The sequence below is a fragment of the Malassezia globosa genome (genome assembly GCF_000181695.2).
Source record: "Malassezia globosa CBS 7966 chromosome Unknown mgl_sf_1.2, whole genome shotgun sequence".
In the NCBI taxonomy this organism is placed as follows: domain Eukaryota; kingdom Fungi; phylum Basidiomycota; class Malasseziomycetes; order Malasseziales; family Malasseziaceae; genus Malassezia; species Malassezia globosa.
The window spans coordinates 117,489-129,650 of NW_001849873.1; the positions used below are offsets into that span (position 1 = coordinate 117,489).

Here is a 12,162-nt window from a genome sequence, read left to right on the forward strand (position 1 = left end):
TACGCACGCTCTATTGCCGAGGCAAGAAACGCCGGCTTCGTATACAGTATTTTTCGCGCCGATGCTGGTGCCACATGATTATACGCACGTATCACTTGATTCAGTCGATGCACGGCTGCTTCATGGTATGTTGACTCTTGCCGGGATCCACGCGGCATCCCGGAAAGCTCGCACCCACTCGAGTGTCCGCTGCTCAGCTTCATTACGCGGCTCAATCCGGAATGACGGCAGGTCATTGTCGGCGTCATTGGATTTAGCATGCCATTGCACACCGACGGGAGCCAAGTCCAGCCAAGCATTCGTCTCATCAAGGTTTTTCAATGCTCGACAGATCCATGCATGTTGCACACGCTGCCGTAGAAAGAGTATGTCCCTTTGCATGTCATTGTTCAGCTGGACCCAAGGTGGCATCGCTCCTTGCCGTTGGATCATGCGGTTCAATACAAATTCTTCACGCTGAAGATACGGATTGGTTTCATTGTAATCGCGTGGAATTGGTCTGCCGCGCAATGAATTCGCTTGCAGTTGCCCACTTTTTAAAGCCTCTACGATTTTTTGCTCAGCAATCCCTGCTAGCCCTTTCGTGGCGCCTACCATAGCCAAGAAAGGCTGTTGTGATGATGAGGGCAGCTTAACTTCTTCATCTTGCGGTTTTTCTTTTGCGTCAGCAAGACGCGTTTTATCGTATCTGAGTAGGCGAATATCCATCGCCTTTTCTATCCTATCGCGATGCAGAGACCGACGCAGTGAGTCGCGCAGTTCGCCCATAGCCTTCCGATCATCCAACGCCAGTTGTGATGAGGTGATGCCTCTCTTGGCTAATTGCTTTGCCATGTCAGACTTGTGCGACTCAGGCGAAAGATACTTGCCCCGATATACTTGTGGTTCATTGGATGTAGCATGTGATGGGCGAACATACACCGCATTCCATGGTTGGCCTTGTGGTGTGTGCGGCTTGAGTATCGTGTGCCGTGAATGTTCTTCCAAGGATGTAGTAGTTGGGAGATCCGTGGGCTTCTGTGCCCGAGCGAGGCGATTTTTTTCTGCCGTTCTTCCATCCTCCTGCCTACGCAATGGTTTATACTTGTCCATTAACATGCGCAACACAGTGTGCTCTAGCCGCTCGTCCCCCGTCCAAACGGGATCATTGGGGTCTTGAAGGACAAGTGGCGTTTTCACTGAGGACTCTTGCGCTTCCTCACGCACCGCATCTTCAAACAACTTATCCGAGGCTTTCTGCGAATACCTAGCGCATTGTATGCGTCGCACTGTCCCTCTCTTCAGGTAACGTCGAAGCATGGTGGCAACTTGATGCACGCGTTGCTCCAGGCTCTCCACATTTGGGTGCTGTCAAAGAAAGGCGAGAGACTTTCATGGGATAGAGCTAGGCGAAGATGCCTCCACAACAATTTCCAACCAGAGCTGGATCTACAAAGCACGAGACAAAGAGCTAGGGCACTAGCGCCTGAAACGACAACGTCTTGTTTTGAAGGCTGAGAAACGCTCATAGCTCATCTTCGTTCACAAGTTCTCCTACGATTGGATACTTTCCAGCAAAATGCGAGACCCAGTCCTCCATATTTTTCCTACAAGTTAGCTCGATAAACACGTGCCTCTCAAGTTCCGTCAAATCCTCCAATTTGTCGATAGGTTGATCAATCGGCGTAAGGACATCTTTCGTGATTAGTACAGCGAGGATGCGTAAAGTAACCTAACGACACGTACCTAGGGCAAATGACTGCTTGGCCATGCCGCGAGACGCATCACGGCCGGCAAAGTTACCGTAAGGACCATTGGGTCCGTAAAAGTTTCGACCGCTCGATACGTCAAAAACTTGTCCATTGATAGCCAAAAGAATTTTGTCTGTATTGCCATCCTGGCTCGCATGTGTTCCATCATGCAACGCTAGTGTTCGAGGAGTATATTTCACCCATTCAATGGATTTCGAGTGTTCGGGTGGCAAGGTCGAGTACTGTGCACTTGGAGCAAGAGACCTGGCCTCTTTGGTACTTGGCATACTGGCAGGCGATGACGCCTCAGGAGGCCATAGCAAATACACGGCCAGAGGCACGCATAGACTGAAGAGGAACAAGTTGAGTGAATTATCCGTCACCGAGTCCCAATACTGCACATGAGTGGCGCCTTAAACTTACAGGCCTAACAGACGGTGGGAGAAACACCGAAATGATTTGTCCCATTTCGTGAAGCTGATCGATCACGCACGGACAGTGGGCCGAGAACTATGGGAAGTATAGCGACTGGCCATGGTGTCATTACGCACATGGACATGCTCGTGGTTGCTTAGTCAGCTTGCGCTCGTGACAGGGTTTAGTTCGAAATGGAGAAGACGGATGACTTCTAGTGAGTAGGTACGTCAACTGAGCACGAATAAGTACATCGAGTATAACGTAGCTTTGTCATCCTCCGTCCATATTGAGAACTATGACGAAGCCGACGTTTCCAGATCCGCCCAAACTCGATACTTTGGTCTTACACGCTGATCAGCCTGACGAAACGAAAGATGAGGCATTCCCTGTTGCTCCTTCGATCTCTATGAGCACGACGTTTCGCCAGCCACATCCAGACAGCACACTTGCCCGAAATGCTGACAACCTTGAGAGTGCCCCAGACGTCGCTCCTTACCATGTGTATAGCCGCTATACGCAAGATACTCGCACTCGCGCTGAACGTGTAATTTCTGGTATACTGGGTGCACATTCGCTCTTATACTCATCAGGGCTCTCAGCTTCTGACTCACTCTTGGATTTTTGTTTGCCCAGTGTGATTGCAATTCGTGAGGGCTACTTTGGCGTACACGAAGTGATTCACAAGTATTGCCGCGGTCGTAATGTGAAAGTAATTGATCTCGATGACGAATATCCTGTTCTTGCTGGAGTACCAGCTGAAAATGAGTCAAACATCAGTCAAGGGAAACTTCTGGTCTGGCTCGAAACACCACTGAATCCGACGGGGGAAGCGCGCGACATCGAGCATTATGCCAACCGTGCGCGTGCTGCCAATGGTTATTTGGTTGTGGATGCGACGCTTGCGCCACCTCCACTCATGGATCCCTTTCTTCATGGCGCCGATTTTGTCGTGCACTCAGGCACGAAGTATTTGGCGGACATTCCGATTTGCTAATGGGGATTCTTGCAACTAAATGTTACAAGACTTTCGTACAGCTTTGGTATGAACGGAGCCTAAATGGGCGCGTTCCAGGCAATATGGAGACGTTTCTTTTGTTGCGATCCTTGCGTACGATGCCTTTGCGTGTTCGCCACCAGTCGAAGACAGCCACGAGTCTCGTGCAGTTCTTGCATAGCCTAACGGCAGGAAAAGACCCTATTGATCCTGTCTCTGACAAAATTTCCAATGGCAAATTTGTGAAGCAAGTATGGCACTCTTCTCTCCAGCCTCGTGAAACCTACGATGAAGAAGTTGCAGAAACTGCTCAAGAGAACCATGCATTTGACCCGTCCTCACAACTTCCCGATGGCGGGTCACCCACCTTTGGTATTCTCCTAGCGAAAGCCTCGTATGCAAAATATGTCGCACATTTCCTCACATATTTTGTTCCTGCTACATCTTTGGGCGGTGTCGAATCATTGATAGAACAACGCGCCGTTGTTTCTTCAAGGGCCGACGAAAGAATTGTTCGAATATCTACAGGGTTGGAAGATCTCGATGATTTGAAAAAGGATCTTGCTCGTGCAATGGTAGCTACCATCCAACACGTCGAGAACAACCCAAACGAAGCGTCTGAGTAGGCTGATTAACTAGCGCAAAACGTTTAGACGTGGAGGAATTCAACCCCACAAGTTCTGTAGTGTGCATGCAAGCAAATCTTACCACGTGGAGTTTCCGATGTTGTACTGCATATTTATCCCAACGACGGTGTAGTGTTTTCTGTCGCTTCAGGTGTCGTTCAGTGAGGGAGTTGAGCGAGAGCGATTCTATCGCTAACGCTTCAACAAGAACGTGTCTAATATCAAATATGCATACATTATGGCTGCTAGTTAGTGTGTCTGTGCTCAGTATGGCATCTATACATGCTCAGATTGTCCCCGAATTTGCGTATGTATTGACATTGAGACTAACAGCTCTAGCGTGGATCCTCGTTTGTTTGAACCTATATCCCTCCAAAATGAGACGTGGAGCTACCTTCAAGAAAATCAGAAGCGTGCGACGCCGACACAAACCACCGCAGCGACTCCGTCAAATCCGTCTGGCGTTGATAAGAACAATACCAGCAATCATCTCGAGAGCACTGGCTCTGCCAGTCCTGGTGCTACAGCGACACTCCAAGCTGACACTTCCAAAGGTCATTGTGAAATGTCAAATGATTTGTCTGTAAATCAACAGGCTAGCTGGGACGAGTACGTCGTAAGCACCTGCTGTACTTCGTCGGACTATGCGGAATGCTGGTACCGTGTACAAGCGAGCGTAGATGCAAAGCTTGCATGTGTAATACCCAAGTGTCAAGATCTTCAGACAAATGATCCTGACAAAATGTTAGGGTTCAAGCCATTGTCTGGTTCTAATGGGCAAGGCAAATACCAGAATCTCTTTCCAATTTTGATTTTGAGCTCGGCGTTGCGTCATGCGATCCCGCACTTTCTTGTTGTTTCGATATCACTCGGCGTCTCGCTTCTGCTACTCGTGTAATATATAACTGAGGAGGAGCACCGTGACTGACACTAAACTCGTAACTAGCGGGATGTTTCGTCAAAGCTGCCCTCTGATAGAAACGCTACAGCCTCAATCATATGCACATTCTACAAATGGGACCAGCTCCCAATGATCTGTCCAGCGCTTATCCTCTCCTATATAGGAAAACCTTTCAAGACATTGCGAGTTCAATTTACATGTAAGAAAGCTCCGATGTGCTACTTCGGTTCAATAGTCAACTCCGGATCTTGCCTGCCCTGCCGTTCACGACGCATCACGGGTGTGGCAAATTTTCTTGATTCACTCCACGTCGTATGCATATAAAATGCATGCTTTTGCCACGCATGTCCCATCCATTATTGGTATTAGACTGCTGACACGCAGACAAAGACAAGTTGTCTTCGTAAAGCGTGCATTTAGAAGTGACCATGTCAGGTCCAACTCGCATGGACTCGTCACGGGTCTTTGCAAAATGGGTCAGGCAGCTACATCTAGCACAGCAGTATAAGTCCAGACATCTGGCCACGTCCGTGCGAGTGCGAGGTCGTTCGCCCCCAAAATTGCACAGTGACTTGCATCCATCAAGGTCTCGTCAACGCTTCCATCGAATTCAAAATGTGATCAAAACCACTTTGGGACAAATTGCTCCTGTTTTGAATGGTGCTTTCCGTGTCTTTCTTCCTAGCCACGCACGCATGGCGTGCATAAGGGCATCTTCTAGAGAGCCTGCATCGTTTTCCACAAGACGTACTCCCTCATCGCCCTTGGCTGCGTTTGCTATGAAACGTGTACATCTCCCACGAGGTCCTGGCCTGCACGTTTCTACATGTCATGGCCCAGGTCTTCAGAGTGCTCGTGCCTTTAGTTCCGGTGGTGCTGGTGCCCGATTGTTTGAAAATATGGTCACTGATGCACCGCTCGCTATCCGAGCCTTTGGTAACAAATTCAAGGATGAAGCGCATGTCCGTGAGTCCAAGTCTTTGCGGCGTGAAGCTCGCGCAGCGAAGACGCAACTCAAAGCTGTGCGTGGCGTTATGCCATTGAATCATTACGGACTCGCATCTCTTTGCGCGATGGAACCAGGGGCGCTGACAAACCTTGACTCTGTCAATGCTGATGATATGGAACTGTTTTTTCCTCTCGCGAAGACTTCGTCTGCATGCGCAGGCCCATTTCAAGGTGTCAAGACGGTCCTCACAGTTGCATTGGATCCATACACGCCTATGATCGACGGCAAGAGCGAGGTGCTTCGTAGCCAAAACATGCCTCAAGTAAGTGCGTCCTTGTTAGACGAGAACATGCAGTCGAAGCTCCATCAGATTCAGGCCAGATACAAGCACCATCATGAATGTATCAAGCTTTTGGAGGCCGTGTTACGATATCACAACATGTGGCCCAGTAAGTTGGACATGTCATGTGTTGAAGTCCCTATTGTATCAAATAAACCGGTCTTTCTCAGAATTAAAATACCTGGCTGGCGGAAACCAGATGTCGAAGCGGCGCTAAGGGACGTACCCAAGCATGTTATACATTTACATTCACACCCGCTTGATTGTCTCTGGAGTCTGATGGAAATTTCCTAGCCATTGCACATTGTAGTAAGGATTCGTGTAGGTCACATATCAAGGTGGAACTGATATCATCGACAGCTTGGAAAAACAAGTGAACAAATTTTTCGAGCGAAATGAACAATGACATTGCCGGTTTCTTTGTTGTCTCCTCCACACATGGAAGACCTTTGGCCTGTAATCCAACGAGAGACAAACATTAGCACAGACCTGCGTATATAAGGCTTGTTTCGAACCGAACAAATGGTCATTTTGTCCGAACTCGTAGATCAGCCGTCTGATTCTGAAGAAGGCATGAACGAATTTAGTTTGGATTCGCACATATGGGATGACGTTGTTCCCGTAGCTCAAGATGATGGACCTCAGCCGTTATGTCCTATTTTGTACGACCCAGATTGTATGTGTGTGACCATTTTTCCAACTTACACATCAGATGCCAAAGCAATGAGTCTTTATCGGGCTCTTATGTCCAAAGATAAAGGCTCTATGGAAGTATCGGATCGCGCACTAGCGCTTACGGAGCTCTTGGTGCATATGAATCCAGCTAATTACACAGTATGGCAGTCTCGAGCTCAAGTGCTCATCCGTATGGCATCGAGAGGGGATGCGTATGGTTGTCTGCAAAAGGAGCTAGAATTTCTTGATCATTTTGCGCTTATGAATATGAAGAACTACCAGGTATGGTACGTGTGGCTGTCCTAACATGACTCTCCCAGGCAGCATCGCAAAGTGATTGTATCGATGCTTGGTGATCCATCCCGAGAAATGGACTTTATCTCAGCCACGCTTGACCAAGACTCGAAAAATTATCATACATGGGCCTATCGTCAGTGGGTGCTCGCCCATTTTGGCGGTCTTGGACCGCGCGACGTGAAAGTCGAGGCAGCTGGTGCCGGACAATATCCACAGCTGTGGGAAGCTGACATTAATTACGCTGATTCCATGATACAAAAAGATGTTCGAAATAACAGTGCATTCAACCATCGATGGTTTTGCATATTTGGGCGTGCGATGCAAGGGAGAAGCGAACTCCCACCTGACATGGAACCGAAACGTGATGATGAAATCAAGTAAGTTCGAAGAAGCACGAGTTCCCCAATGCACGCACATACTGACACGCAAATTTTTTATCAGTTATGCATTATCCAAGATCTCTTTGGCTCCGAATAGCGCAAGCGCGTGGAACTATCTTCGCGGGTATGTACCGCATTTTCTCATCCCTGTGCCAGGCTCCATAGGGCGCTTTTACCTCGACGTTCATTTGCCGCGATCTTGCATCGCATACAAGAATTTATTCCCACAATGGATCACGCTGAAGCATCGAGGCATCCGGATGTTGACGCCGCAGGAAAAACACCTGCCTTGGCTTTGGAGTGGCTGTTCGATGCACAGATGGAATCATTTCGTGATGGTGACGACAAGTCAATTCTGTATCATGTACGTTTTTCGGTGCACTTATGTTAGATCCTCACCCGGCTTCGACATGCTGATCCAGCCCGAGAATGTTATTGGTCTTACAAGGAAAGGATGCTGCCGTAGGGGTCGCGAGATAAGACAGTTATGGACATCAGTCGGCCAAGTGTTGTGAGTGTGTGACGTGTGTGGAGGCTGTACCTGCGAGAATTGGGTGACATGCTGTGTGGATTGCCACGATTGTCCTGAGGGAGGAGTCGAGCTGACTGCGACACCATGCAAGGCTTTGGGAGTATGTAATAGCTGCACTCTATATTTACATGTATAGTGGGGCGCTACCGACCTCGGGATGAGGATGCAGAAAGAAGGGCGTTGGAAGGCAGCTCGCGTCCACGAAAGAGTGGCACGCGAATCACTACTGTGCGGTGTGCGTGTGACTATTCTCAGGTCTAACCAACATGCAGTCGAGCTTCCTTTCAACATATGGTGGTATGTCGCGTAACAAGCTGAAAAAGAAGCGGTTCCTGTGAGAATCACGTTGCGCAAGGTGTGCGTTTCAATGCAGACAAAATCCCGACTGGCTCGTATTATAGTACGCCTATATGGACGTTCCGATGCAAATGCCATTCGTGTCAAGCGTACTTTGAGATACGTACAGATCCTAAGGTGCGACTTATCTTTACTGCACGATGCATGTTCAGCTAACTTGGGAAGAATGCGCAATATGTGGTTGTATCGGGTGCTCGGAAGCAAGTCCGTGAATGGCAGCCAAGTGAAGAGGATGACGTTCTTTTGCATGGTACGTAATGAATTCTGAATGTTCCCAACGAAAGACAATCATCAGACACCTGGGACGTCGGAACGCGACGGTGCATTTGCCCAGCTGGAGAAGCAGCAACAGCAGAAACAGAATGCCCATACATACCAGGAGCGCGTCGCCGAGCTTGAGCAAGTCTCTGCTGAAAGGTGGACTGATCCTTATGGAATCAATGCTCAACTCCGTAAGACGTTTCGAGCTGAAAAACATGCACGACTCAGGCGCGAGCTAAGTGATGCCTCTTTGCGTGAACGAATAGGCTGGAGTCAAGATCGATTGCTTGCTGGTCCGAGCTCATCTGAACCTGGTTATTCGACACCAGATATGCGGCAAGCTTGGGTTCAAGCACAAGATGCGAAGGAACGCACGAGACTTGAACATCCGTCGAGAAGAGTGCGCGACAGGAAGCTCCCATCCAAAGCAGTACAAAGCCTGACACCTGCAGCGCAGTCACTCGCTGCACGTTTGCTTTCCAATACACACACAAAGAAAAAGAAAAATATAACAAATAACAAAAGGGGCTAGATGATACATATGGTGCCAAGTGCGGCATGAAAGGAGAGAAATTTGTATGATTATATTGAGATACAATGACCTAAACAAGTTTCTTCGACGATGTGTGCTCGTGCGTTGCCGGCAGCTCATTGCTGCTCGCTGAAGATGGCGACGAAGCGAAGCGGTTGTGCCAGAGCGAACTGAGCTTGAGCCCAGTCGACTGTTCAATATCATGAAGACCCGATGCGAACGTGTCGGACACACGTTCGCGCGTCATCTGCATGTGATCCATACCGGTGAACCAGAACTGACGAGCGCGGTCCCATTGCTCACGGCGGGCCTTGCTGAAAGACGGAGCATACGACTGCTCCTTCGTCTCATAGTACTCGCCAATGTTCTGCGTAGTGTGCGGGAGAAAGTACTTCATCGAGGCGAGCAGGACGACTGGAGGCACGGCCCATCGGATAGGGAACGAGCCATGACGAGTGAATACAATGCTTGCTAGAGTCACCACGCCGACGTAGAGTCCGTTGGGCGTGACTGTCTCATCCTTGGCAATCAAGCTATTCATGCGGTCTGTGGGGAAGATAGGGGATAGTCGTTAGTACCACACAATCACGAAAGGAAAAATATGTCATTTGCGTTTGCCACAGCGTACCTTCTACTTTGTCTTCCGCATGAATTACCGAGCTGACGCCGGACCGAACCGAGGCCAAGACACCACTTGTGTACTGCTGGACGGCCTGACGGGCGCGTGACACTTGGCGTTCAAGTTCTGTTGAAGTCTCAACGACGGTTACTTCGCGGTCCCTCTCAGGGTACACAGACAGTTTCTCCTAATATGGTTAGCGCGCTTCTGGCAATGACTGCGCAACGTACAGGCACAGACATAGCGATCAATACTCAGACAAGAGAGAGGCGGTGAGACGAATTCAGTCGCTTGCTTGGACCCGATCCGTTTCCTCTCGTCGGCTTTGAGGCTGGCAGCATTTGACATGTAGGTGAGCATATTTCCTCAACTGATGCGCCGCGTCGCGAATCGCTCCCCCACATGCATCACGACGGGCTCCACAGTAGGACAGATATTGATCCACGCTGCTGGTGACAATTGACGTGTATGAGCCATGTCGGACGATGAGGTAAGTGTGTGATATGGTCTTGAAAAAGCTTCGAATGAGTGAAAGGGAAAGAAAATGGCATATGGCGGACGTGAAACTAACTCGCCAGTTTATGATGGATGACGCGCTGGAAGAAGAGGATTATGAATTCGAGTACGAGGACGATGACGACGAGCACGAAGGAGATGCAGATGTAGAAAACAAGTATTATAATGCCAAGGGTATGTTTTCGTCTAGAAAGCAACTAACAGCAGCCATGAAATCGAATGATCCCGTGGCGGCCTTGCGTGAGCTGCAAAACATTGTGGATCAAGACACGCCACAGACAGAATGGTGAGTTTGCAGGCCACTCGCTAATGATCTCCAGGGGCTTTAAAGCTCTGAAACAGCAAAGTAAGATCTTTTTACAATTAGGACGTTTCTTGGACGCTCTTGGCAAGTACGAACACGTACTGCACTATACCCATTCAGTGGTCACGCGGAACTATGCAGAAAAATCCATCTGCTCGATTCTGGATCGTGTGTCTGCAGCGATAAGCATGCCATTGGAACTGGTGGAAGCATGGTTTTCTCAAACACAAAACACCCTCTCCGTGTCTCAGACTGATCGCCTACGCACCAAGATAGGACTAAAGCTCGCGCGATTATGGCTCGCGCGGCGCGAGTGGGATCGGCTCGCCAGGGTGCGTACATGCTTTAGGCATTCGATCTATGCTTACACGTTAGGTGCTTGGTGACTTACGAACGCATCTAATGGAAGCGAGTCATGGCGACATACAATCTCAGGGGACAACAGTGCTGGAGCTGCTATCGTTAGAGATTCAGATGTATCGAGAAACTGGAAACTTGCGCATGGTCAAGGTTCGTGTCTACGAGATGCTGCATTATGGCCGAGCTTACATGTTTAGGCCACGTACAATGCAGCCATGAACGTGCAAAATGCCATTCCGCACCCACGCACGATGGGTGTGATACGTGAGTTTGGTGGGAAAATGCACATGACCGAAAGTATGTATCGGAGTCAACAAGAAGCATGCAAATGATTGTCTCTCTAACGGTAGAAAACTGGGAGGCGGCACAGGTGGACTTTTTCCAAGCCTTCCGCAACTATGATGAGGCCGGGAGCCCACAGCGTATTCAAGTCCTAAAATACTTGGTGATGGCAAATATGCTCATGGGCAGTGGGATCAACGTGTTTGACTCGCAGGAGACGAAGCCGTACGTTTTGCTGCAATGAAGAGAAGCCAATGTATGCTAACAAAAGCTGTGTGTTTTCTCAGATACAAAGATGATCCCAATATTGTGGCCATGACTGCCCTGGCTGATGCATTTGAGCGTCGGGACGTTGATGATACTGAACATATTATCGCAGGTGCGTCGGACAACTCGAGCCGGACTCCTCATGCAATCAGACTACCGCGATTCTCTTGCTAGTGATAGTTTCGTCGAGGAATTTCTCACGGAAGTGTTGAAGGAGTTACGTGTGCAATACATTCTTGACTACGTTCGCCCATACGCGGCGGTGAGAATGGACAAACTCGCGTCGGTACGTATGGCACACCAGACGTGTTATTGTCTTGGCTTTGTCACTGACATGGTTGCCTGTCTTTTTTATTTTTGGATCTTCCACGATTTCCTTTGTGTACTTGATTATTTCATCTTGCCAAGCTGCTCCATTTGCATACGAATGACGTCGAATCCCTTCTGGTCACGCTTATTTTGGATGGCCGCTTGGATGCGCGTATTGACGGAGTGGAGCAGGTACTCAAATTGCCACGCTCATCAAATAGTCATGCACGCGACGACGCACGGCAGGCTTTGCACGCATGGTACGATCAAATGTGGGAACTTGCAATGGCCATCTCAAGCAAACAGGGTAAGTGGATGATAGGTGCTCTTCCTCGCACCCGCAGAAGACATCTAACATGACGGGATCCCAGCCAATCGACTAGCTCGAGCAACGTAGTCAACAGCTTAGTAGATGTTACTCCATGCGCCTTGAGTGCACAGGCCAGGGTGAACCACCTCTGCTATTGGTTGGATGCGAGTGTTGGAGAGTCAAAAAGACGTGGAGAAGCCAGTT

At 49.1% G+C, this 12,162-nt stretch overlaps 9 protein-coding genes across 9 annotated transcripts; 6 read left to right on the top strand and 3 right to left on the bottom strand.

Annotated features, from left to right (window-relative positions):
* Positions 1 to 120: 120 nt before the first annotated feature.
* Positions 121 to 1,299, bottom strand: MGL_0701 (uncharacterized protein; the record flags this gene model as incomplete). Its single annotated transcript, XM_001732056.1, has 1 exon — positions 121 to 1,299. One exon carries the CDS (start codon positions 1,297 to 1,299, stop codon positions 121 to 123), a length of 1,179 nt encoding a protein of 392 aa, XP_001732108.1.
* Positions 1,300 to 1,504: 205 nt separating this feature from the next.
* MGL_0702 (uncharacterized protein) lies at positions 1,505 to 2,289 on the bottom strand (the record flags this gene model as incomplete). Its single annotated transcript, XM_001732057.1, has 3 exons — positions 1,505 to 1,674; positions 1,726 to 2,078; positions 2,282 to 2,289. The coding sequence occupies 3 exons, from the start codon at positions 2,287 to 2,289 to the stop codon at positions 1,505 to 1,507; spliced, it is 531 nt and encodes a 176-aa protein (XP_001732109.1).
* Positions 2,290 to 2,442: 153 nt separating this feature from the next.
* On the top strand, positions 2,443 to 3,141 carry MGL_0703 (uncharacterized protein; the record flags this gene model as incomplete). Its single annotated transcript, XM_001732058.1, has 1 exon — positions 2,443 to 3,141. One exon carries the CDS (start codon positions 2,443 to 2,445, stop codon positions 3,139 to 3,141), a length of 699 nt encoding a protein of 232 aa, XP_001732110.1.
* Positions 3,142 to 3,224: 83 nt separating this feature from the next.
* On the top strand, positions 3,225 to 3,767 carry MGL_0704 (uncharacterized protein; the record flags this gene model as incomplete). Its single annotated transcript, XM_001732059.1, has 1 exon — positions 3,225 to 3,767. The coding sequence occupies one exon, from the start codon at positions 3,225 to 3,227 to the stop codon at positions 3,765 to 3,767; it is 543 nt and encodes a 180-aa protein (XP_001732111.1).
* A 269-nt stretch (positions 3,768 to 4,036) lies between these two features.
* Positions 4,037 to 4,665, top strand: MGL_0705 (uncharacterized protein; the record flags this gene model as incomplete). The annotated part of the gene is made up of 2 exons (XM_001732060.1): positions 4,037 to 4,074; positions 4,107 to 4,665. The coding sequence occupies 2 exons, from the start codon at positions 4,037 to 4,039 to the stop codon at positions 4,663 to 4,665; spliced, it is 597 nt and encodes a 198-aa protein (XP_001732112.1).
* A 782-nt stretch (positions 4,666 to 5,447) lies between these two features.
* Positions 5,448 to 6,251, top strand: MGL_0706 (uncharacterized protein; the record flags this gene model as incomplete). Its single annotated transcript, XM_001732061.1, has 1 exon — positions 5,448 to 6,251. The coding sequence occupies one exon, from the start codon at positions 5,448 to 5,450 to the stop codon at positions 6,249 to 6,251; it is 804 nt and encodes a 267-aa protein (XP_001732113.1).
* Positions 6,252 to 6,977: 726 nt separating this feature from the next.
* On the top strand, positions 6,978 to 7,310 carry MGL_0707 (uncharacterized protein; the record flags this gene model as incomplete). The annotated part of the gene is made up of 1 exon (XM_001732062.1): positions 6,978 to 7,310. One exon carries the CDS (start codon positions 6,978 to 6,980, stop codon positions 7,308 to 7,310), a length of 333 nt encoding a protein of 110 aa, XP_001732114.1.
* Positions 7,311 to 9,061: 1,751 nt separating this feature from the next.
* On the bottom strand, positions 9,062 to 9,532 carry MGL_0708 (uncharacterized protein; the record flags this gene model as incomplete). The annotated part of the gene is made up of 1 exon (XM_001732063.1): positions 9,062 to 9,532. One exon carries the CDS (start codon positions 9,530 to 9,532, stop codon positions 9,062 to 9,064), a length of 471 nt encoding a protein of 156 aa, XP_001732115.1.
* A 553-nt stretch (positions 9,533 to 10,085) lies between these two features.
* Positions 10,086 to 11,316, top strand: MGL_0709 (uncharacterized protein; the record flags this gene model as incomplete). The annotated part of the gene is made up of 7 exons (XM_001732064.1): positions 10,086 to 10,100; positions 10,189 to 10,300; positions 10,334 to 10,412; positions 10,447 to 10,762; positions 10,806 to 10,940; positions 10,988 to 11,087; positions 11,141 to 11,316. 7 exons carry the CDS (start codon positions 10,086 to 10,088, stop codon positions 11,314 to 11,316), a joined length of 933 nt encoding a protein of 310 aa, XP_001732116.1.
* Positions 11,317 to 12,162: the final 846 nt, after the last annotated feature.